This window comes from Abramis brama (assembly GCF_963993115.1).
Source record: "Abramis brama genome assembly, chromosome: 21".
Classification (NCBI taxonomy): Eukaryota; Metazoa; Chordata; class Actinopteri; order Cypriniformes; family Leuciscidae; genus Abramis; species Abramis brama.
The window spans coordinates 14,559,837-14,583,198 of NC_139983.1; the positions used below are offsets into that span (position 1 = coordinate 14,559,837).

Here is a 23,362-nt window from a genome sequence, read left to right on the forward strand (position 1 = left end):
TGGCAGAATTTTTAGGTGCCTCAACAAAAATCTACATTTAATGAAAAAGGCTTATAGTACGACTACTACTTCATATTAATGATGATAATTAGAAAAATCACAATAATAATTATAATTGTTGATTTTTTTAAAATTTATTTTATTATTATTATTATAATTATTGGTGGATGTATGAATATATTTTATTATATATATTTTTTTATTTTGTTGTATTTTAGGGACTTTTACTTTAAAAGACGAACTTCCGCTGGGCGTCATAGATCACCGTTAACATCACTGGCTTCATGCTGCTCTCAGCCATGAAATAAAGCGGCTCCTTATTACGCCCGTGACATCCACGCTGGAGTCTATAAATCAGTTCAGTCTTCATTTTCTCGGGTTTGCTAAATTCTATAAAATACGCGTGTCTCGTCTCCGTGATATTGGATATTAACCCTGAAGATTTACCGAGCTGGATGGGAATGTAGAGCAACACCATTGTTTTAATGAAGTTGGATCCAGCTTGAAAAGAAACCAAAATTCAACAAAACCGCATCAGATACTTTGGGATCTCCTACCATTTAATCAACAATTTACGATCAGATTTCGGAAATAACTGCCAGATTAGGATTTTTACTGTCGTTGACATTTACATTCAGTCTTTTTCTGTCTTAAACTGGTTTGTTTGCCATTATGTAAAAGTGCTGCATTGACAAATCAGCATTTGACAGCCTAACATTAGTCTAATAGTCCTGTGTAAGTTAGGCCTATTGCAAATATTATCTTATTTGTTTAATATTATTGGATAGACATTGTAACGTTACATATCTGCATGTAGTGCAGTTTACCCAGTTTAAACCACCATTTAAATAGTTCAGGGATATATTATTTATTTGCTTTTTTTTTTTTTTTTTTTTTTTAAATGCAATGGTTTTTTTAAACGTCCATATTAAAGCAAAATGTGGTGGTTAGACTGTCACAGCCAGGCATGAATTATTTAAACCCTGCTTACTTATTAGTTGCTTGGTTTCCTGCTGGACAAAAGTCTTGACATTTGCAGTTTGACCCAGTGTGTATGTGACAGGAATCCAGGAGGGAGTTGGCTTTGCTCTCGACTCTGTTTTTGATCCAACTAAAGCTCCAGCTGTCAAGACATTCCACTAAACTTTTCTCTTACATTATTAAAACGACAATGTTTTTACTCTGCCGTTCAAAACGCAGAAAAGCAACCCATTAAGGACGATGCTGACCATTTTTGGACACGACAAGCTTCAGATATCACGAATTATCCGGGACTCCGGTGACAGGCATATCTAGATGAGTTTTATTTTATGAACTCGAGTCTGTCTGGAAGCTTTTCGGTCGTTTTATAACACGTCTTCTCGTGGATATATCGACATACAACATGGGCGACTCTAATTTGAACAACTCCAATGTGAAGGTGGCGGTTCGGGTCCGGCCCATGAACCGGAGAGGTGAGTTGAGTTTCAGCTCTGTCACTATATCACAACACACACAAGCTGACTTTCAAATCCTAGTGTAGCGCTTTCCTAAACTGTCGAATCGTTCCTGTGGTGCCTCCAAAATGCTGTCTAGTTAGTCAGCTCAATAGGTTTTGTGACACGACCTTTTAATCTTATGGTCAGTAATGGGTTTTCACTAAGTTCTAAGAAAGTATATCTGACAAGGCAATGCCAGCTGTATTCTTTATATACTACTATATATGGCTCAGTACTTTCGTTTTTGTGTTGGGTCACATCACATGACCGTATTGAGTTCATTGGAAATGTGATGGAATTCTATCTATCTATCTATCTATCTATCTATCTATCTATCTATCTATCTATCTATCTATCTATCTATCTATCTATCTATCTATCCTCACATTTTCTAAACTTTCTTTATATTTAGGTCAGATGACATGTAATGTACATTAACATTCAACATCAGGATATTAGTTTTTTTTTTGTGTGCCATTTTAATCAAATTCTTTCTTTAATTGTTTATTTTAAATGGGTGACAATGTGACAAGTGTATTTTTAAAAGTGCAAAATATGAATACATGTAATTACATATTAGATGAAAATTATAGAAGAATTGTTTGAAATTATAACACCGCTTGAAGTTTAATGTCGACTACCCGTTTCCAGGTTTTCTATGACAATGGGAGTCTGTAAATATGATAAAACTTTGTCTCTCTCTCTATCCATCTTTTTATCTGTGGACATCTCATTAATGTCATACATGCTTGCTTTTTTTTCTTTTCACTTTTTCTTCTTTAAGATTATTTGCATGATTACTTTCATGCATGTCTCTCACATGAACGGCTGACGTTAAAGCCGTGGGAGAACATGTGTCTTGGTAAATCCATCAAAGCGTGAAATATTTGCTACATTGTAGTGATGTAGTCACGTGTCCCACTGGAGCGTAACATTCAGTCACAAGACTCGAGCACTGATCATGGGCTGACAGCCTGTGTGAGCTTTCCGACTCATAAATATCCTTTTGAACAATTCCCAGTCTTCGTTTGTAATGTTGGAACTGTTAAAGGACCCTCATTACTGTAATATTCCAAATTCAAAGATTTTTCCGACTTTGTTTCTGTCCTGTGTCATATGACATTTAGACCTTGTATTTGAAAGACTAAATGACACTTAACTTTCTGTTTTACTTGCACTCTCTCTTTCTTTCTCTCTCTATTTTGTACAAAGGCAGGAAGGGAGTTTGAATGGACTATTTACCAACGTTGCATAACCGAGCAGGTTCCCATGGCCAAATGAGTTTGGGTCCTTCTACGAAAATGTTCATATTCAGTCCTAAGACTATGTAAAGAGAACTTCACAAAACCTTTTAGGTGGATAAAGGGATGTGGAGGTTTAACTAGTTAATGTTTTACCATTTCCCTACATTAGTTGAGTCCACCTCACCTTACTCCCTTCTTGCATGCAGTAACTTACAGTTTCATGTTACTAACTGAATAATGCATTGTTAATAATTTTACTTCCATACACTGAAGCAAATGATTATGGAAATGTGCTTCGGGGCATTGTCGCTGCCTTTGTTTACTGTAGATGATAAATATTTGCTTGGACTTTGTGTTATTGTGTTTAGGATTTTGTCAATCTTTCCAGTTCGTGCTGTTGCCAACATATTACATGTGCTTATCTCTGGCACCTGAGTGACATAATGCAGGAAATTCAGATTTTTGGAATGGCTCCTAGATGTGGTAAATCCAGATGGGGATCCTTATTGGACACTGGCCACCAATGCTGGGAGGAAACCAGTTGTTTCCTGCTCTAACAGGAAGTTGTTACAGCTAGTGTGGCTTCGGAGTGCATCCTTTCCAAGGATTTCTGAGTCAGCTGCAGATGCTTTCCACTTCCCTGTTGCTGTCAGCAGGAGAGTTTGGTTTCAGACATGCTTTAGCCTGCTGTCGTATTGCGTGTGTTGCTATTAGGCCATGCCTTGTGTTTGTCATTAGTCTGTGCATCATAAACTTTCAGCTGACTGAACTACAAAACTTTATTTGTTGTCCATTTATTGGACAGAAAGCCTTTTTACCAACAGTCTGCTGCTGAGATAGTGTTTGAGGGAATGCTGTTGCATGTTCTTCCCGCTGTCCCTCTGGCCAAGCTGAGAGTGAGACCTGAGCCAGTCCCAGGGCTCAACATTAAGGGTTACCCGATGGCAGATGGCCAGCCAGAGAGAGTTTCTTGCCAGTTCATGGAAGTGTAATTTGAGCTGCACAGCTAATGCTGTGTTATTACTACATCTTTTAGTCATGTTTTATGTGTTTTCTTTATCTTTAATGTTTTGATTTCCATCTTCAATTTTCATGCTATTTTTTTGTCATTCTATTATTATTCATTATTTATTTACATATGTAAATATTATATACTTATTTATTACAATTGTTTGCCAACTATTCAACTTAGTCATTTTTTTCATAAATTAAATCACATTATTCCAATGTTTCAAATGGAATTATGTGATGCAAGCATAAGTCCATTGACAATATAGAATGCCATATTTTCTGGTCACCTGGTCCGTGTTACAAAATAAACATGGTGATCATACATTATCCCACTAATACATGGCTACTTTCTAAATAAACAAATAATTTGACATGAAATATTAATTTTAATTTTAATTATTTTAGCATGTGAGAACTGTGGAGTCTGAGATATGAATCTAGAATGCAGATTCAAAATCAGAATTAGTATTCAAATGAATTGTAATAATAGTTATTTTTAAATATTGTAATAAATAGTTATTTTTTTTACTATAATCATATTTTATTTTTTGGGTCTGTACCTGCCATCATACTTTATCTGATTTAAGTATACAGTATCCCTCCTGTGATCAATAACCTTATTGACTATCTTATGGTTTACTGTAAATTATACTCCAGAAATATATCATTTGACTTCATAGTAGTTGCTGTTTGATTTTGTATTGCTGATGAAAATGAGTCATTAGGCGCGTTTCCATTACAGATTCGTGTGAAACTTTTGCTATTTTTTTTCTAAATGTCGACAAAAAACTATTGCGAAATGACGGCGTTTCCATTAACCGATGTTATGCGACTAAAACTTCATTTTTTCCTCTCGTGATAAGTTAAATCATTCCAAAAACCATTTTATGTACTAATCCCAGCCACTGCACTAGCCATTATTATTAATCGAAGGAGATGTATGTGTGATTCCAAGCATTTTTGGTAAGGAACGACCCTTATTATACTTGTGAGCGGCACATATGAGGTGTTTCTGGGTGTTTCTCCCTCATATCTGCTTCGAGGTCTTGATTGTGGCATTTATTTGAGGTTTAGAATACATTATTCCTGTAATTATTTTGTCTTATATGAATTTAATAAAGAACTCTGTCTCGTATTCTGTCCAAACACACCACGTCATCTACGTCAGGTGACCTGTAAATGCGCAACACAAAAACAACGTTTCCATTGGAGTTTTGAAAAATATTTCTTTTTTCGAATTGCCTGAAAAACCACCTCATGCGAGCGTAAAAACTTTTTTGCGATAAATGGGAGTTTTTGTGAAATTGACGTGTTTCCATTGGCCGTATTTTCAATTCGCAATTTCAATTTGCACAATTTGAAGGGTAATGGAAACACGGCTAGTGTTGAGTTTACTGCACTTTCACAGTGAAGTCATTTCAGTTTAGGATAAATCCAGATTTGGCACTGTTTGGTTCAAGCTTGAAAAAAACATTGATAAAATGCTATTAATAAGATTCCTCTATGGCATCTAGCATGTGTAGAATCATAGCTTCTGTTTCACAGATGTTTGTTAATGTAGTTAACAGCCTGTCAAGGGAGATTTTATTTGATTGTCCTGAAATGGCCTTTAATATCTGAGGGCATGAGTCTGTAAAACTTGTATGCCCTGAACTCTTTCCATAGCTGTGAGAATAGTGATGGGTGATATCAAGAAAACTCAGTATCAGAATGCTGGTCTCAAGCTGTGAATCCCCTGCTATTGATTTCAACTCTTTGTTCTGCATAATCAGGATGGCTGGGAACTCAATAGGTCATAAGATTGTCTTATTAGACTCATCTAAGGGCAGAGATAGGACAAATGTGTTTAGAGCGACAGTGGCTTTGGATCCTTTTTAAATTCCAACAACCTGAATCTTTTGAGATGATAAAGCACAACAGGCACTTAAATATTTGTTTGTTTCATAGTTGTGGTTCGTAAACTGCCTGTGTTTTTTATCCCAACAGAAAAGGATCTGAACACAAAATGTGTTGTGGAAATGGAGGGGAATCAAACATTTCTGTACCCGGCAAACCTGGGAAAAGATTCCAGGTAAGTTGAATTTGAAAGTCTGACATACACTACTACAGTTATATAGCCTATTCCACACTCAAGCGCACACATAAAGCTTGCCGCAAAGCACCGGCAAAATAAATGATTTTGAATGTGTCGGGAAAAACAGCAAAGAGATATTTTAGTTATTTATTAATTAACTAGTGTTTTCTGAATCAGTGTCAGCTGCAAAGATGAAGTTGACAACGCTGACTCGCTATCTCCGCAGTGTAGTGGACACGCCTTTAGAGAGAAATGCACCTTTCATATGGATTACATTATCAGAGTGTATTTGTTTTCGATTCTTATGTCTGTGAGGCAAGTAGCATACGGTTAGTTTTGGTTTATTTTTGTGACGCGCTCCATTTTACAAAAGCACAACGTTTTGTTATTTTTGTGAGTGTACACAAATAAAAGTAGACCCTTTACAGTTTCTTATCTGTATGACCAAAAATGAATGGGAAAATGACAGCGCCTCCATGTCATACAGTGAGCGCGCTAATACTTTAGCTTCCATACTCCGCACAAACACTTGGATATGCACCTAATAATAGGGCACACTTTTAAAGTTAAGGCGAGTGGCCATGTAAAGTGGCTACTACTTGCATGTTTTAAAGAACCCATATTTGAGGTCGATGAATGATAGGTGAACGTTTGGATTTCCTGCCCGACATTAAAACAAGGGCCAGCTGTTAACGGTCTGCCACCACGACTGTGGACTCCTCCGCTTCCTGTGGAGGTTTTTTTCTGTGACTGACCAAGTTAAAATTTTACCTAAGCCTCTTTTCGTCGACTAACGTTTATTCAGCTATTAGGGGGCAGCCCTAGATGATGATGATGATGATAATAATAATAAATGTTTCTTGATCACCACATCAGCGTATTATAATTATTTCTGGAGGATCATGTGACACTGAAGACTGAAGAGTAATGATGCTGGAATTTTAAAATAGAAAAGTTATTTTTTCTATTGCGCTATTTTAAATCTCCTACAATAGATTTGAATGCATCCAAGGTCAAAAAACACTTTTGACCTTTATTACCAGATTCAGTCACATCAGCCCCTCCTTTCTGTGAGCCTATTCTGCTCTGATTGGTCCAGTGATCTGTTGTGATTGGTCTACCGCTTACAGTGCGTGTCAGAAATGAAACGCCTATTACCATATCTGAATTTCATCTCCAGACACTTCCTCAGTGCTTAGTGATGAACAGATGAAAAGTGGAATCGCACCACTGAAGACAGTGTCTTCTTGACATGTCAGCAACACAAACCAAACTCTTCCTGTCTCAGTTACAACTACAGTGTTTGAGGGTAGGTCAAAGATGTTGTTTGCGGGCAGCTATTAAAAACTGTAGGCTGGCATTATGCTAATTTGTTGTATTGTTACATAGTATGTAACAGGAAGTGAGACTGGAATTACTGAAGACTCGTTTCGGCAGTTCAAAATTGATTCTTTCTTTTAGGAGACAATAACTTTGTCGTGAACTTTGATCTTTAAAACTTTGCAGACCTTTTGCATTCATAAACTGCTATATTACATAAGCATAATAGGGGCACTTTAAATTATTATATTTCTGTAATACATTATTACTGCTTTTACTGTATTTTTGATCAAAGAAATACAACCTTGGTGAATCGCACTCAGACTCGGAACGCAGCAAGCTTGCCCAGTGTGAAAACGCCCTAAGAGACTTTTCAAACACATTTAGAAATCTTGCTGACTGCAAACTAGTAGATTTTAGCTTTGTTCAGAATAGCTTACTAACATACTACTTACTATTTATGGAGTATATAGCATGCAGATTTTCTGTATGAATACAATACCCAATGTCCTGCTATATTTGCATATGACTACGGTAACTGTATCCCACAATGCTTTTCGCATGACTTGGCCTTCCAACATCCTTTTCTTGACTCATTTGATCGGATTAAGTTTAACACATTAAACTGAAATTGGGATACTCAATTTTGGATTAACCATTTTTAGTCTCCAAGATTATGAAGAATTTAATCATTTGAGGAATTAAACATCCATGTTTTCTCATATGATAAAAATATAGCATATACTTTTTACAAGGTTATGAATGCATAATCTTTCAGTCGTTTAGATTATTTTAATTGGATATTACATATTTTGGACCCTACATAAGATGGCTGAGAGCAGGGTCTTTGAGATCAGATCGCATGTATTCTTGTTGCTTTTCGGTCGGTCGGCTCGTACGATGGGGGCTGAGGGAGAACAGGAATGTGGACGTGCGGTTCTCTTTAACGCAGCCTGCTGTTCGCTCCGTCCTGCCGTGTGTCGGGGCATAACTCTCCTCCATCTGACTTCCTCTCTTTTTCTCTGCCCTCCGTTGTCACGGAAACGCAGAAGGAGGGTTAACCCTAGGTCATCCATAGCTGAGGAGCTCTTGTGTCTGAAAAAAGGGGAAAATACAAGCTAGCTTTAGCATCTGTCAGCCATAAACATTTCCTCTGACTTTTATGGCGGGTACACAAGAGAGCACAATTATTATTTTTTTGCTGCTTTTCTCCTGTCGTGAAGTGCAAACAAAGACAGAGGTTGAACAGGTTTTAAACTTGGAAGTGAATGGTCGGGCCGCCTGCTGCCTTCGAACAACAGACAGTTTAATTGCAGTGCTGAGTTCATGTGTCGTGCCGCGCTGAATCGCCGGCCCTGATAATGGCCCCTGCGATGCAGATGCCTCAAATGGCAAGGTTCACATGACCAAAATAGCTTTACTTATGCAGATTATTGCTGGCATTTCATATTAATTATGATCTGTCAGGCACTACAACACATTCCAGACAATCTTTTGAAGATGGCTACACACAGCGTGTTTATATGTCAGTGTGTACTCCTCTTTCAATCCTTTGTGTGGTCGTACCGCTCTCAGCATGTCCGATGGCATCACGTACTCAGGATGAATGAATCTTAGTGCCTGTCCATTTTGCTTTAATGAAATGACATTTGAAAGGTTTTATGTTTGCAAGCAGCTCCTAGGGGTGTTTTGGATGGAATGAACATGAGCAATGAGCTTTAGAAAAGTATCTTTACCAGAAGCTTTATGCCTGACATATCAATGTATGACTATCTTTATGAGTTATGATAGAAAAAAATCTCTTTCAGGTACTGTAATATAAGAGACCAATAATTGCTTGTCACTCCCTGCTATTTTAGTATTATTACGAGTATTTTACAGCTGTGCCCTTTTCTGAAATGGGTATGGTAGATTTTTTTTAATCTTTATTATCACAGAAATGTTCTTTTGTTAAGTTAAGGAGTTGCTGGCACATCAAGACTATGACCATCCCACCGGAACTGCAGACAGGGCGTGTTTTGGGCTTGCAGGAAAGCAGTGAGACACACACTAGTCAGAATGAGTTCAGGTGTGTTGAGGATTCCCATACTGATCGATATTAAGGCCTGTTCACACCAAGGACTATTACGATAAAGATATATTTCTAAAAATCTTTCTCAATATTAAAGAATAGCAGAGTTCATACCACAGCTATAACGATAGAGAAACTATATCGTTGGGATCACTTTTGTAAAAAAAAAAATTTTTTCCAGCTGTTGAACGATAAAACACTGACAGCCAATCAGAATCCATTCTAATTTAAGAGCTTGCGCATTTAAAATGGCAGACGACATTGCGGAGAAGTTAATCACCGAGGTCCAGAAAAATCCACCACTGTTTGACAAGTCAAGCCCCTTTCAAGAAAATGGATATGGAAAACAATCGTTCATACCCTCTTAAAGCAACACCAAATAACTTTTCCTCTTCGGTCCCCCTACAGGTTGGAAGCGGAATTGTCCATTACCGCTGTCGTAAATAATTTAGCATACCGCAGCCTACTGTCGCATGCCGCTCACTGTTTATCTAGCACCGGCTTTGGAATGAACGATGTCGACAGACAAGGTAGAGCATGTTGCATGATTTTATTAAAGTATGATGTATTGCGACATCAGAAACGAAGAAAAACAAAATAATGACTATTGTAATGCTTGACGTAAAGCAAGTCAAATTTGTAGTTTCTTATGTCTCATTCGAACTACAGAAACGCTACCCGATCTGGCAAACTTACATAGTGCGGTTATGGCAGATATAGGGCTGCAAAGCGAATGCAGAAGTGCCTTTCACCCTGTTACGACTTGATGAACCACTGAAATGATTTTGGAAACATTATTTTAAGGTAAAAAATAATCTTTAGTGTTGCTTTAATAAACGGTGAGAAGTATTACATCAGATATCCAGCGCTTGTTTTGACAACATTGTCTTGCTTCCTTTGAAGTTGCGGAGAAAAAGACTAGGTGTAGTTTTTATTCCACTATATTGACTACGTCAGCTAAATTCACTGTTAGATTATTAGATTGATTACACTAGCTTCACTTAAAACATAGCATGCTGAAGACATCTGCTGGTTAAAGCCGTGTAAATGCAACAAGAACAGCAAAAACATGTTCAATGATGTTGTAAACACTTTGAAACCACAGCGCGTAAGCTTAGAATAAACAGACCGTTAATTGTTCATTGGTGTGGGCGCAAATATAGTTATCGCCATAGTTATCGTTCTTGGTGTGAACGGCCCTTTAGGCTTGCTGCGATAGTTTGTGTTACCGGTGTTCCACGGTGTTCAGCCGCACAAGAGTGAGGCGAGCTGACTGACAAGACGATGGTGGAAGATTTGCTTTCAAAGCTAAATGTTAAAGCGCTTATTTGACTATATTTGGGATTTAAACCCAATGCTAATAGGGAACCTGCAAACATTGAGCCAATCTGTTATCTTTGCCTGATGAATGTGGCTGCATCTGGAGGTAATACTTCTTCTAATTTACACACACCTTCAAGTGCACCACAAGAATGAGGCTGCCGTGCTTGTTGTGTTTTTCATTAAGAATAATAATGAACCCACCATTCAAGCAATTGCCACTAATTTGAAAGTGAAAGTAAAATGTGGACGGGCATTCATGAGTGATTTTAAAATGAGGTGGAAAAGAGGGATAAAAATCCAGGTTGATACCAGTATTACAGGTGTTGTCACATGACGATTAACCGGTGGGAAAGTTTCCTCACCATCACATCCCTTATCGATATATAATTTGATAATGCTGCCAGTTTGAATAGTTTCCCGACAATGACTTTAGAATCTAGTTTAATAACATTTTTTTTTTTAACTGTACAAACATGCTTTTTCTGCCTTAAAACAATAGAAGTTAGGAAAAAATAGTTGCTGCACATATCTCACTTATTTGAAGAGGGACAACCTATACAAAAAATTCACTATTAGATCAAATAAAGTTCAAAAATATTAACTAAACCAGTCATTGTGCTACACAGATTGACACATGGGACTGGATTTTCGTACTCGCAGTATTGTCGCTGGGATGGTACCTTTTCTGGTGATGGTGATGTTGCGTTTCCCGCCTTGGTTGGAACTGACCATTGACATATTTTGCAGACCTTCTGGGTGGTTCACACAGAATGCGTTGTTGGATTCCACTGCTGTAGTTTTCCACTTTGTTGTTTTTCTTTGTAAACGTGCACTAGACGGACACACTGTTTAAGGGCTGGTTCAAACAGAACGCGTTTTTGTGGTTTAAGTGAAATGAAAGTCAGTGGAACAAAAAAAGACAAGCTCTTGACGTGTTTTTTTAAAAGTTGAACTTCTTTTAACGTGAGCACCGCCTTTTTAGAACATTGTGTCATGCACGAGATACTACAAAAGATGCAAGCGCAACAGTTGGTGCGCTTCATTGCTTTTAAGCAACCCAAACTTCCATATAGGACAGTGACCCTCCAGGTCCAAAGTTGCCTATCCCTGGTCTAAATCATAAATGTCATGAATGCTCATCTAAATGCTATTTTAACATTTGACAGAACGTTTCCGTTTTAGTTTTTTAATGCACAAGTTGTATAGGCATCTAAATGCGATAAGAGCCTCCTAAAACAACATCTTTAATACCACAGAACCACCCACCAACCAGCAGCGTCGGCATCGTAATCTTACAATAACTAGTGCCTACTTACCAACCTCTGCATTTCAGCAAATGAATGACTGGATAAGCATCACATGTTCATGAGCATCGCTATTAAGTTTAATTGTGCACCTTGTACATTTCATTACACTTTTCTTATTTTAATTACCAGGACATTCATTCACAGTTGTGCAGCTTCAGCTGAGTAATAATCATCTCCGTGTCATGTGTAATACATGGCTTGGAGTGCATTGTGTTGCTTTCAGCCTGCTCAAGTGCATCCATGAGGCCAAGTCTGTCGATGCACACACATTTATTAAGAAAAATCTGGTGGATCATAATTTAGGTCAAAAGTACAGAACATCATCTTTCCTAGTCACGGGCTGCGTATTTGCAAGCAACTGAAGCGGAAGCACATTTTTTAAATGACTCGATCTCAGACCTCGAGAGCTGAAGGGCAGTTCATGTGTTTCTGGGTGCACATTCAGGTTGTCTTTCTGACTAGCCTGTCATGCAAACGCCGGCCATGAGGTGTTAGACTGTGTTTGGCAGAACCCTCGGTCTCTGGCATACTCGCACTGACAGCTGTCACCGTAGCGCACGTCACTATCCCATGAGAAGGCTGCAGTGGACCATAATCGAGGTTCATTCCTTCCTCCCCCTTGTTCTCTGACTTGAGCCCCTTCAAGAATGCAGACAAAGACATGGGGATTTACAGTCCTGGCCTTGCGTCGACACTTTACTTCGGAGTGGTCGATACACTCTTGAAGGAGAGATTTAAACGGTTTTCCGTAGGAAATGCTTTCCTTAAGAATTCAGGCCTATTAGGAATATTGAGATAGTCCGATGAGGCAATGAGTGAATCCATTAAGTTGCACGAAATGGAATCGCAAGCATGTTTCTGGAATGCACCCTGAGTTTGCATGAAAGCCTGATTGAATGCGGCGGAATTAAATGTGTGTTTGATGCCATTTGAAGACAGATCGAGGCCAGTGGCTTGTTTGTTAGTCTGCAAATCGAACACCACTTCTTAGACTGTATATGGAGGGTTTTCTCTCCAGTGGTTTCAATGTGGTTTTTATTTTCTGCCTGTGGTGCTTTGGTCTCGGTTTCATTTGTATACTATTATAGCACCAAGGCAGAGTGGTGATTTCCTCATTGTTTGCAGCGCCAATGGAGTGATGCAAAGAGTGGGGGAAGGGACGACACTGTTGACACAGTCTTTCATTGCAGCCTCCTCCCCTATAGACAGTTCCTTGGATAATAAAAGTGCAACTATAAAATGTAACCATTTGTGGTGAATTTGTTGTTATTATGTGGTGTTATGTGTTGCAAACAAAGTTAATTTTTTAACCACTGTATATTTTGTAAGGATGGAAAACATTTAATTATTCACTTATAGTCATTTGACATATCATTTCATGCTTTCAACGAGAAAAGATTTACTAAACTTAAATGCAGTAATCTATTTTTTATAGATTTTTTAGAGTTCAACAAGATCATGATTATTGCATTGATTGCAGGCGATACGTCCGCGATTTTAATGCGATATGGCTCAGCTTGTCAGTTAACTACGGCTCTTTGTAGTAAATGCCGCTCCATCTGAAAGCAGGTGATGGCGATTTACTACTAATCAAGGAACCGGCTTTACTGACGAGATGCGCATAACAATCTCACGATTTAAATCGCCCAGCCCTACTGGAAATCCAAAATACTTCCAAATACTTCCGGCGACTTCAGTGAAAGAGGAGGGGGTTCAAGTTCTGTTGACGGCTGGTTGTTGTAGCTGTTAGGTTGACTCGCAGCACTTCAACACGTGTGGGTTTTTTTTTCGCTTGGCAAGCAGAGCTGACGTGACATGGGGGCGTGGCAGCATCGACGATTCCATTTTTTGATTCGATAATCGAGATTGAGCATTAATTTCGATCGATCTCGAAATCGTGACACCCTTAATACTAAGTGGATGATGCTAAATACAGGAGTAAACAGAGTCTAAAATGTTTTTAAGCTTATCCATTTTCGACCAATTCCAGAGGTAGTCAAAAACGCATTAGACTGGATTGCTTTCATAGCGTAAACAATCATGTGGTCGAATGTGTTCGAAAAGCCACAAAAGCTACTCTCCAGCTACTGAGCCAATGCGTAAACATTATGAAAAGCGCGCTAGCCAGATGGGATTTAAACTTTGTTGGCTGGATCCAAGTTTGGTTTGAAGACAAAAAAACGTACCAAGCACAAGGTTCTCTCACCCTTCCTGTTTCTAACTAGCACTCGCAGTGTTCGACGTGGTCTTGGGGCTATCAGAGCAGAAACGAAAGCTGCTGCTCTCTGTATGTTTTTCCGTCGTCTCCGGACACGTTCATGTGTAAATTGTGCGAGCTTATTTTGTCCATTAGATCGAAACATCTGAAAAACACAGATACGTTTACCCGCTTATAGACCCTCCTCTCAAAGAAATCAGGACAGAAGTGGTTGAAAGTGGACAAAACAGACGGATTAAAATACCAGGTGTAAAAGGAAATATTTTTCCTCGTCTACTTGTGATCCGATTGACCAAAATGTATCTTAATACCAGGTGTAAACAGGGCCTGTGTGTGGTATTTTTACATGCTTTAAAATGTTTGTAATTACTCCAGTCTTTAGTGTCACATGATCCTTCAGAAATCATTCTAACATGCTGATTTGCTGCTTAAGTAACATTTCTTATTATTATCAGTTAAAAACCAATGTGCTGTTTAATATTTTTTTCCCAGAATTCTTTGAATAGAAAGTTAAAAGAACAGCATTTGTTTGAAACAGATTTTTATCTAATAATTTGAAAGTTTTTAACTATATTTAATGCATCCTTGCTGTAGAAAAATATCTATTTCTGTTAAAAAATCATACTGACATTGAACGGTAGTGTATTAAAAATATTAATTATGATTAAGTAGGCTATTTTTCTTTTTTGTATTCAACATTAAACATTTTTCTGTACTTGTTGCTTTAAACATTGTTTCTTTAAACATTCTGTATTTATATTCAGATATAATTTGGTTAATGCTCGTCCAGCCCTAACTGCAAGACTTGTTGTGGTTTGGGGGAAGGGTCTCATGCGAGCTCAGAGTCTGTACTGCACGCTGCCAAACCGTCACTCTCTAAATGAATGTTTTTGTGTGTGCGATTTCTAAAGAAAGTAAGAGTTTGTGTCTTCCCCAGAAGCTGAGGACTCTGCTCAGTCAGTGCTGCCTCATATCAGGAAGCCTCTGACTCACTCCGACAAAAACAATGTCATAAAGCAACTTACAGGATAACTCGCGAGGCTGCTCGATGACATCATGAGAGAACTCGTGTGATTAACTGCACCACAGCGCTGATCCCAGTTCTAGCTTGGGTATCTCTCAACGATTGGTCTCACCTGTCACTAAGGCATTTTTGGGTTATAACAACCACATGCCTCTGTCTCCTGTAGAGAAAGCAGGCACAGGCGTAGAGACAGAGCATACGCATTTTTCATTTGTACAGTTGGCTCAGGGGCGATTCCAGTCGGTGCAAATGTACAGGACAGCCGTGTTAGGAAAACACAGAGTGATGCATTGTGGGTTTAGTTGAACACTGTTTGGAAACCAGACTGGGAACTTGGGAGCAGCTGCCAGCTTTCCTGAGGTTGTCATTGGGTTGTCATGGCTGCCGTCATTGGACAATCAAAAACATGAATCTAACTTTGTTCTTTTATTAAAGCACCGGTTTTATTTTCTCCAGCTTATACCTAAACATCTAATCTGTGTTTTTTTTTTTTAAATATTATTTAATATTATTTTTTATTTTAATTGATTTTATTTCGTTTATTTTTGATTTTGCTTTATTTCTATTATATCAGATTATATTCTGCAATCAGAGCAGTATTTTTCTAGCAAGATGTACTACCAATTTTATACCTAAACACCCAATTTGTGTTAAAATATATATATATATTTTTTTTTATGTTGTTTGATTTAATTATTTTTTGATTTAATGATTTAACATTTTTAAATGTTTTAATTTTATTTTAAAAAATTGTTTTGTTTTTTTTACATTTTGGTGTTATTTTTAATATGTCAGAATATATTCTGCAATCAGAACAGTATTTTTCTAGCAAATAAACTATAAAAATGTCATATGTTAACCGCATAAAATTGTATACACAAATTTACACTGAATTAAACTAGAAAACACCTTAATTTATATAAATTAGTCAAATTAAGATGATGAACAGCAGCATTTAACTAAATATTTTTCTCCTATTAAGACAATGCAGGTACTCAAATTCAATCACTATTTATTTGAACTTATTCATTCACACAAATCAAACAAACAAACGATTCACAAAAAATTATTTACCAACCCTACGTGAATAAGAGTAGGCTAGACCGTTTAGCAGAGTGCATTTAATCAACATTGTATGTTCAAAACTATACAACTGTGCTCAGAATGATGAAGACGGATAATATCATTTAAAGATGATAGTGTGATTTAATATGATTAATTTCAGTACTTTGTCCATTCTGTCATCGCCTGTATGTAATTGTATCTGTCATGTCGGTGAATCAGATATGATAAAATGTGAGCAGAGGTATGGTAATATAGGCTATGCCAGATAGTACAAGGTCAAAGTCACTAGGGCTTGTACCGGCTGTTTGGGAAAGGAGGTGCCACCGGCGGGAGCTGTCTGGGTGTAGCACACAACCCATTGAACTCATTCACGATTACACACATACCTACCTCAGGCTGCACTCTTGGCTGTAGAGGTTTGGTGGAGATCTCCTTAAGATTTAGTAATCTGTCCTTTGGGTGTCTTGGAAAACATGCATTTTGTTCCTGCGATGCTTGAAATTTGATTTGTATACCCTGAAAAATCTGTTAGCACAGTTCATGCCCTGCAGTGATAGATGAAAGACTTCCAACGGAAGATTTTAGGTAACAGATAGCATGGAGACAGGATAATTTTCTAAGAATATCCATATCTTTATTTCGACATCAGAACTGAGGGACTGTCACTCAGAAACCTTATTTTTAGTGTTACAGATGTACAGCTGCCATGTGTGTTTGTCCACCCCGTTTGCTCAACCCTCCTCCAGGAACTTGAGATGAAGCTCAGCTTGACACATCCTTCAAGGGCCAACATCTCCCCCAGTTCTCAGCGTGGTGTGACAGGGGGGACGTCATCGTGCAACTACTTGTACTACAAGTGTGGCATGGCCTGATTTTAAACGACAAGCTGAGCCTGGGGTCGTTGGAACTGAATCTAGGCATATTTTGTTTTCCCAGCTTTCCATCCCTCGCTTTTTCGTTTGCTCACTGTGTGGCTGTACACGCTTTGGTGATTTCCATAAACTCTCATGGGTGTAGATTTTCTAGATTGGGATTATAAAAAGGGTCGCCATTGTTGAAGATTCGGTTATATGTGCAGAGGGCATGAACAGATAGGGAATAATTGCACATCATAGAAGAGACCAATAGTTATGAGATTCTTAAAGTCAGCTTGAAATTGAAATTGACCCCATTCACTTTTTATACACTTTTTTTCTTTCTTTTTTTTCTTGGCTTATTATTGATTCATCAGTGCATGGTATTCCAAAGTAGTTTTTCCACAGACCACTTTTCACTAATTTTGATTATAATTTTATTTATTTATTTATAATACATTTTTATATTAATAATGTATATTTTAAATAATAATTTATTAATGGCTTTTAAAAGCTCATGATACAAAGAAATATTGGGTAAAATAGCATGAACTATTTTTAGTTGCCTTTTTACTGAAAAGTATATTTAGTTTATATTTAAAACTGAAGTTTCCCTCAATTTTGTTCATTGTTTAGGCCGCCCATTATGGTTTGTAACAGAGCTTTGCATTTTGCATTAGTGGTTTTTCATTACCCAGAGAACAACATCAGAATTGAATTGAATTAATTGGGCCTGGAAAGGCACAGTCTTCTGTGAGTGATTAGGATCCTTCAGTATGCTCCCATAGTCTGTCAGTAATGCTTATATAGGTCATTGTGTTCACAGAGTGCCGTGCAAAGCCATTGAGGTGCCCTCTACAGATAACACAACATTTGAGTCAGGGCTCCAAATGCATATTTACCCTGTAAACGGCAAGGCTTTCTCAGTGAGAGACGGGCTGTTTGTGTTCAGGTCCACTGAGCAAAGTACAACTGATGACATGGATTCGCTCAGGATGTGTGATTGTGTGCAGAGCCGGCAGTTCCTAGTTCCCATTTGAGTGCGCTCAGGGTGATGACATGCTATTTTGGTCAGCTGTGAGTTAGTGAATTTGGATAATGCGTTTTTTTCTGGGATATTTAAAGTTCACATATATATATATATATATAAGGCTGCACATTATATCGAAATTATTGAAATATCGCAAATATATATATCGCTATATGCATATTGCAACAGCTTGCAATAACTGGGGTCATGAACAAAAGACAAAGAGAAAATCACTCACTGCTTCTGGCTAAATAACTTTTGTAGCTTAAATAAGAATCAGTATATATTTCATTCATACAGGGAAAACTAAGCAGTGTTTTATTTTTACATTTCTTTATTCAGTTTCTGTTGTTAAACCTAATGTAGGCCTTCCTGAAACCCTAAACCATGTGGTTTACACTGATGTTAAAATAACACTTCTTATGCCACAGTAAAACACTGCTGTTCATTTTCAGAAGTTGAGTTTTTCTTATAATTTTAACTACATTTTAAAGATAATTTAAGTTTATTTTACACTTTAGGCATTATCGAATCGCAAATCGAATATCGCATTATTTAATGAGTTATCGCATTTTTCTTCAATATTGTGCAGCCCTAAAATAAATATATATACAGTGAGGAAAATAAGTATTTGAACACCCTGCTATTTTGCAAGTTCTCCCACTTAGAAATCATGGAGGGGTCTGAAATTGTCATCGTAGGTGCATGTCCACTGTGAGAGACATGATCAAAAAAAAAAAAATCCAGAAATCACAATGTATGATTTTTTTTACTATTTATTTGTATGATACAGCTGCAAATAAGTATTTGAACACCTGAGAAAATCAATGTTAATATTTGGTACAGTAGCCTTTGTTTGCAATTACAGAGGTCAAACGTTTCCTGTAGTTTTTCACCAGGTTTGCACACACTGCAGGAGGGATTTTGGCCCACTCCTCCACACAGATCTTCTCTAGATCAGTCAGGTTTCTGGGCTGTCGCTGAGAAACACGGAGTTTGAGCTCCCTCCAAAGATTCTCTATTGGGTTTAGGTCTGGAGACTGGCTAGGCCACACCAGAACCTTGATATGCTTCTTACAGAGCCACTCCTTGGTTATCCTGGCTGTGTGCTTCGGGTCATTGTCATGTTGGAAGACCCAGCCTCGACCCATCTTCAATGCTCTAACTGAGGGAAGGAGGTTGTTCCCCTAAATCTTGCAATACATGGCCCCGGTCATCCTCTCCTTAATACAGTGCAGTCGCCCTGTCCCATGTGCAGAAAAACACCCCCAAAGCATGATGCTACCACCCCCATGCTTCACAGTAGGGATGGTGTTCTTGGGATGGTACTCATCATTCTTCTTCCTCCAAACACGTTTAGTGGAATTATGACCAAAAAGTTCTATTTTGGTCTCATCTGACCACATGACTTTCTCCCATGACTCCTCTGGATCATCCAAATGGTCATTGGCAAACTTAAGACGGGCCTTGACATGTGCTGGTTTAAGCAGGGGAACCTTCCGTGCCATGCATGATTTCAAACCATGACGTCTTAGTGTATTACCAACAGTAACCTTGGAAACGGTGGTCCCAGCTCTTTTCAGGTCATTGACCAGCTCCTCCCGTGTAGTTCTGGGCTGATTTCTCACCTTTCTTAGGATCATTGAGACCCCACGAGGTGAGATCTTGCATGGAGCCCCAGTCCGAGGGAGATTGACAGTCATGTTTAGCTTCTTCCATTTTCTAATGATTGCTCCAACAGTGGACCTTTTTTCACCAAGCTGCTTGGCAATTTCCCCGTAGCCCTTTCCAGCCTTGTGGAGATGTACAATTTTGTCTCTAGTGTCTTTGGACAGCTCTTTGGTCTTGGCCATGTTAGTAGTTGGATTCTTACTGATTGTATGGGGTGGACAGGTGTCTTTATGCAGCTAACGACCTCAAACAGGTGCATCTAATTTAGGATAATAAATGGAGTGGAGGTGGACATTTTAAAGGCAGACTAACAGGTCTTTGAGGGTCAGAATTCTAGCTGATAGACAGGTGTTCAAATACTTATTTGCAGCTGTATCATACAAATAAATAGTTAAAAAATCATATATTGTGATTTCTGGATTGTTTTTTAGATTATGTCTCTCACAGTGGACATGCACCTACGATGACAATTTCAGACCCCTCCATGATTTCCAAGTGGGAGAACTTGCAAAATAGCAGGGTGTTCAAATACTTATTTTCCTCACTGTATATATATATATATATATATATATATATATATATATATATATATATATATATATATATATATATACATATATATATACATATATATATATACATATACATATACATATACATATACATATACATACATACATACATACATACATACATACGTATATATTAGTACTCCAGTGTACTTCTAAAAATACCATGGTACTGAATCCTGGTATATGTACAAATTGGTGTTAATGCTATCATCATGATATCTCATTAAAGTAAACATGTTCTGATTTTATTATAATCTATATGTATTCTTATACATTTATTTTAGATATTTTTTTAACAAGCTCTATTTTTCCATCTTTTTCCCATATGCACCCTCTCCTTGGATCAACTTGCAGCAGGGGTCAGCCAAAGGTACAGCACTCATTTCACTTTGAAACGAAGAATGAGTGCATCATGAAAATATGAGTTTGAGTTTGATATGAGCATAACAAAACCATATTTCTCTCTCTCTTTTAAGACCTTCGCCTATGACCACTGTTTTTGGTCGATGGATGAGTCTGAGACAGAGAAGTTTGCTGGTCAGTTTCTGCAAACATTTCTTGAAGAAGCCACTTTGTTTATTTCTTGGTTCAGTACCAAGCATCTCATCTGTATCATCTTGTTATGATGGTTTTTGTGCTGGTGCTGCTGAAGATAAGGTTTTGTTTACACATCAAGCTCATCTGTACTAACAAGGTTTTTCCAGAAAATCTATAATGTGTCACCTTGAAGTTTACAATACAATCACAGACAACGTTTGGTACTTTTTCTTTGGGACAAAGTGATTCCAAAAATTAATTCTTAAAATGATTTTGCTTTAAGACAATTTGTTTTATGCATCCGTGTAAAATATAGGCCAAGCAAAGTTTTGTTGACAGTTAGATGTATTTTGTTGCTATACTGTCTTTTAGCAAAATTTTGAACCATGTACCATGAATCCTATTTTTAGTGACATTATTTAATGATAAGCTCATTTTACCTCCCAGTTCTCATTATCAAATGGATCTATAGGTTTTACATTCTGTAACATTTTATTTTTTTACAGTATTTGTTGAAATGCATTACGCTCTCCTGTTTTTCCCCTTTTCCATATACACATCCTCTCCTTCACATGACGAATCATCCAGAAGAATTCAGTGAAGCCTATTTTAGGACCATGACCTTAATTTAGCTTAATTGTCATTTTAGGGTGAAATATCACTTTGATATGTTCTTTTAAGGTTTTGTGAGATTCACCCCTAAAGACTTCATCTTAATTGTCATTCAATCATATTTTTACAGGTCAAGATGTAGTGTTTCAGTGCCTTGGGGAGAGTCTTTTGCACAATGCTTTTCAGGGTTACAACGCCTGTATTTTTGCTTATGGGCAGACTGGTGAGTAATATTTTGTACACAGTGACCTTTGCTCATGTTTTCAAAGCACTCTGAACTAGGGCTGTATGATTAATCGTTATTGATTTTCTATTTCTATTTTGTCTTCCAACGATTATGAAAACAAGATAAACGAGGTAAAACGATTCAGCGGTGCGCTTTCGATCCTCCCTAAGCCAAACTTAACATCCAAATCAGATGAATAAGTGTTGTAAAATGCAGTCTACTGTTGCTAAACTGCAGGACGTTCCTGATTTTAAACAGTGTCATTAAAAGCAAATTAAGCCGCGAAAGAGATACTGTTTCCCAGGCGGCTTTCTGCATGTGCGCTCCGAGACAGAGCAGAACATGCATAAGCCAAGTATACTGTGGGCTTCAGATTGGCTCCTGAACGGTCATATAGTCTATACACAGAGTGTCCTCGTAAATGCAGTCGGTTGTAAACAGTTGAGAAAGAAAACGTGTGTGTAACCAGTAGTCTATATTGAATCCATGCATTCAGTATTAAAGTGACAGCAGCCCGATATTACTGAAGCACTTCAGTCTGTGTCTTTAATGTTAATCAAACAACAAAGACAAAGATAAAATCACTTCCTGCTCTTGAATGAATAACTTTTGTAGCTTTAATAAAGATTAATCTATATTTAATGTATATAGTGAAGACTATGATGTCTGCAGTATCTGAAAACCACTGCTAATACATCTCCCTGAAAAACTTAAAGCACTGTTTGTTTAATTAGTATTTTTGTTCTGTTGCATTGATTTGTCCATTTTGTTTGTAATTAGTTTCTTTGTTCTTATTGTATTGCTGAATGTTTACTTTTTTGTAATATATTCAAGTAATTATTATTTATATTAAGTAGCATGAGATGATTTCTTGTCTGCTGTGATGTCATTTCCCTCAGGCTCTGGAAAGTCGTATACCATGATGGGTTCGGTGGACCAGCCTGGTTTGATCCCCAGACTCTGCAGTTCTCTGTTTGACCGGACCATACAACACCAGCGAGAGGAAGAGAGCTTCACCGTAGAAGTCTCTTTTATGGAAATCTACAACGAGAAAGTCCGGGACCTGTTGGACCCCAAAGGGTGAAGCCTATTGTGTCTTATGTTCAATCTCTGAGCTGTACTCTGCTGTTAATGTCGATCTTACACAATATCCATTTGCTTTGTTCCTACAGGAGTCGACAAGCCTTGAGAGTGAGAGAACATAAAGTTTTGGGGCCTTATGTTGATGGTCTGTCCAGACTTGCGGTTGAAAGTTACAAGGTGACACAACTTTGATTTCTTTAATGGGGGAATGACATGCACTTCGCACAATCATTAACCTTTCACCCCTTTTTTTCTTTTTCTTTTTTCTTTTCTTTTTTCAATACATTCTGTCATTCGGTTAGTCATGTGGTTAATTTATCCCCTCTTTGGGTCTGTAGTTGATTCTGAGCAAATCCTGCTTTAGGAATGTTTGTAGTCAGCTCACGAGATTGGATGTGTCACTGCTGAAGTTTTTGGTATTATGGAAATCTTAGTCATTCAAAAGCCTGCACAGAATTTGCAGGACATTTCCACAGATTTTTGCAGAATTTTATATAGTTTTTTTCATATCCTTTGCCTGTTCATTTATTAATTATACTGAAGTAAATTTGATTTAATTGGATTAAATGTGTTGAATATTTTTGGATTAACATATTTCCAAACCTAAATCCATTCTGTAGAATTCCACAGATTCCAGTGTGG

The 23,362-nt window shown here is 37.6% G+C and overlaps 1 protein-coding gene across 2 annotated transcripts in view; it reads left to right on the forward strand.

Annotated features, from left to right (window-relative positions):
* The first annotated feature begins 900 nt into the window (after positions 1–900).
* The window catches only part of kif13ba (kinesin family member 13Ba), a 48,347-nt gene continuing 25,885 nt past the window's right edge, over positions 901–23,362 (forward strand). For both annotated transcript variants that reach the window (XM_084096881.1, XM_084096882.1), the window contains exons 1-7: positions 901–1,454; positions 5,720–5,804; positions 20,617–20,632; positions 20,739–20,799; positions 21,542–21,634; positions 22,537–22,717; positions 22,810–22,897. In XM_084096881.1, coding sequence (XP_083953007.1) covers positions 1,385–1,454; positions 5,720–5,804; positions 20,617–20,632; positions 20,739–20,799; positions 21,542–21,634; positions 22,537–22,717; positions 22,810–22,897 — 594 coding nt within the window. In that variant the 5' untranslated portion in view covers positions 901–1,384. The remainder of the gene's footprint in view (positions 1,455–5,719; positions 5,805–20,616; positions 20,633–20,738; positions 20,800–21,541; positions 21,635–22,536; positions 22,718–22,809; positions 22,898–23,362) is intronic.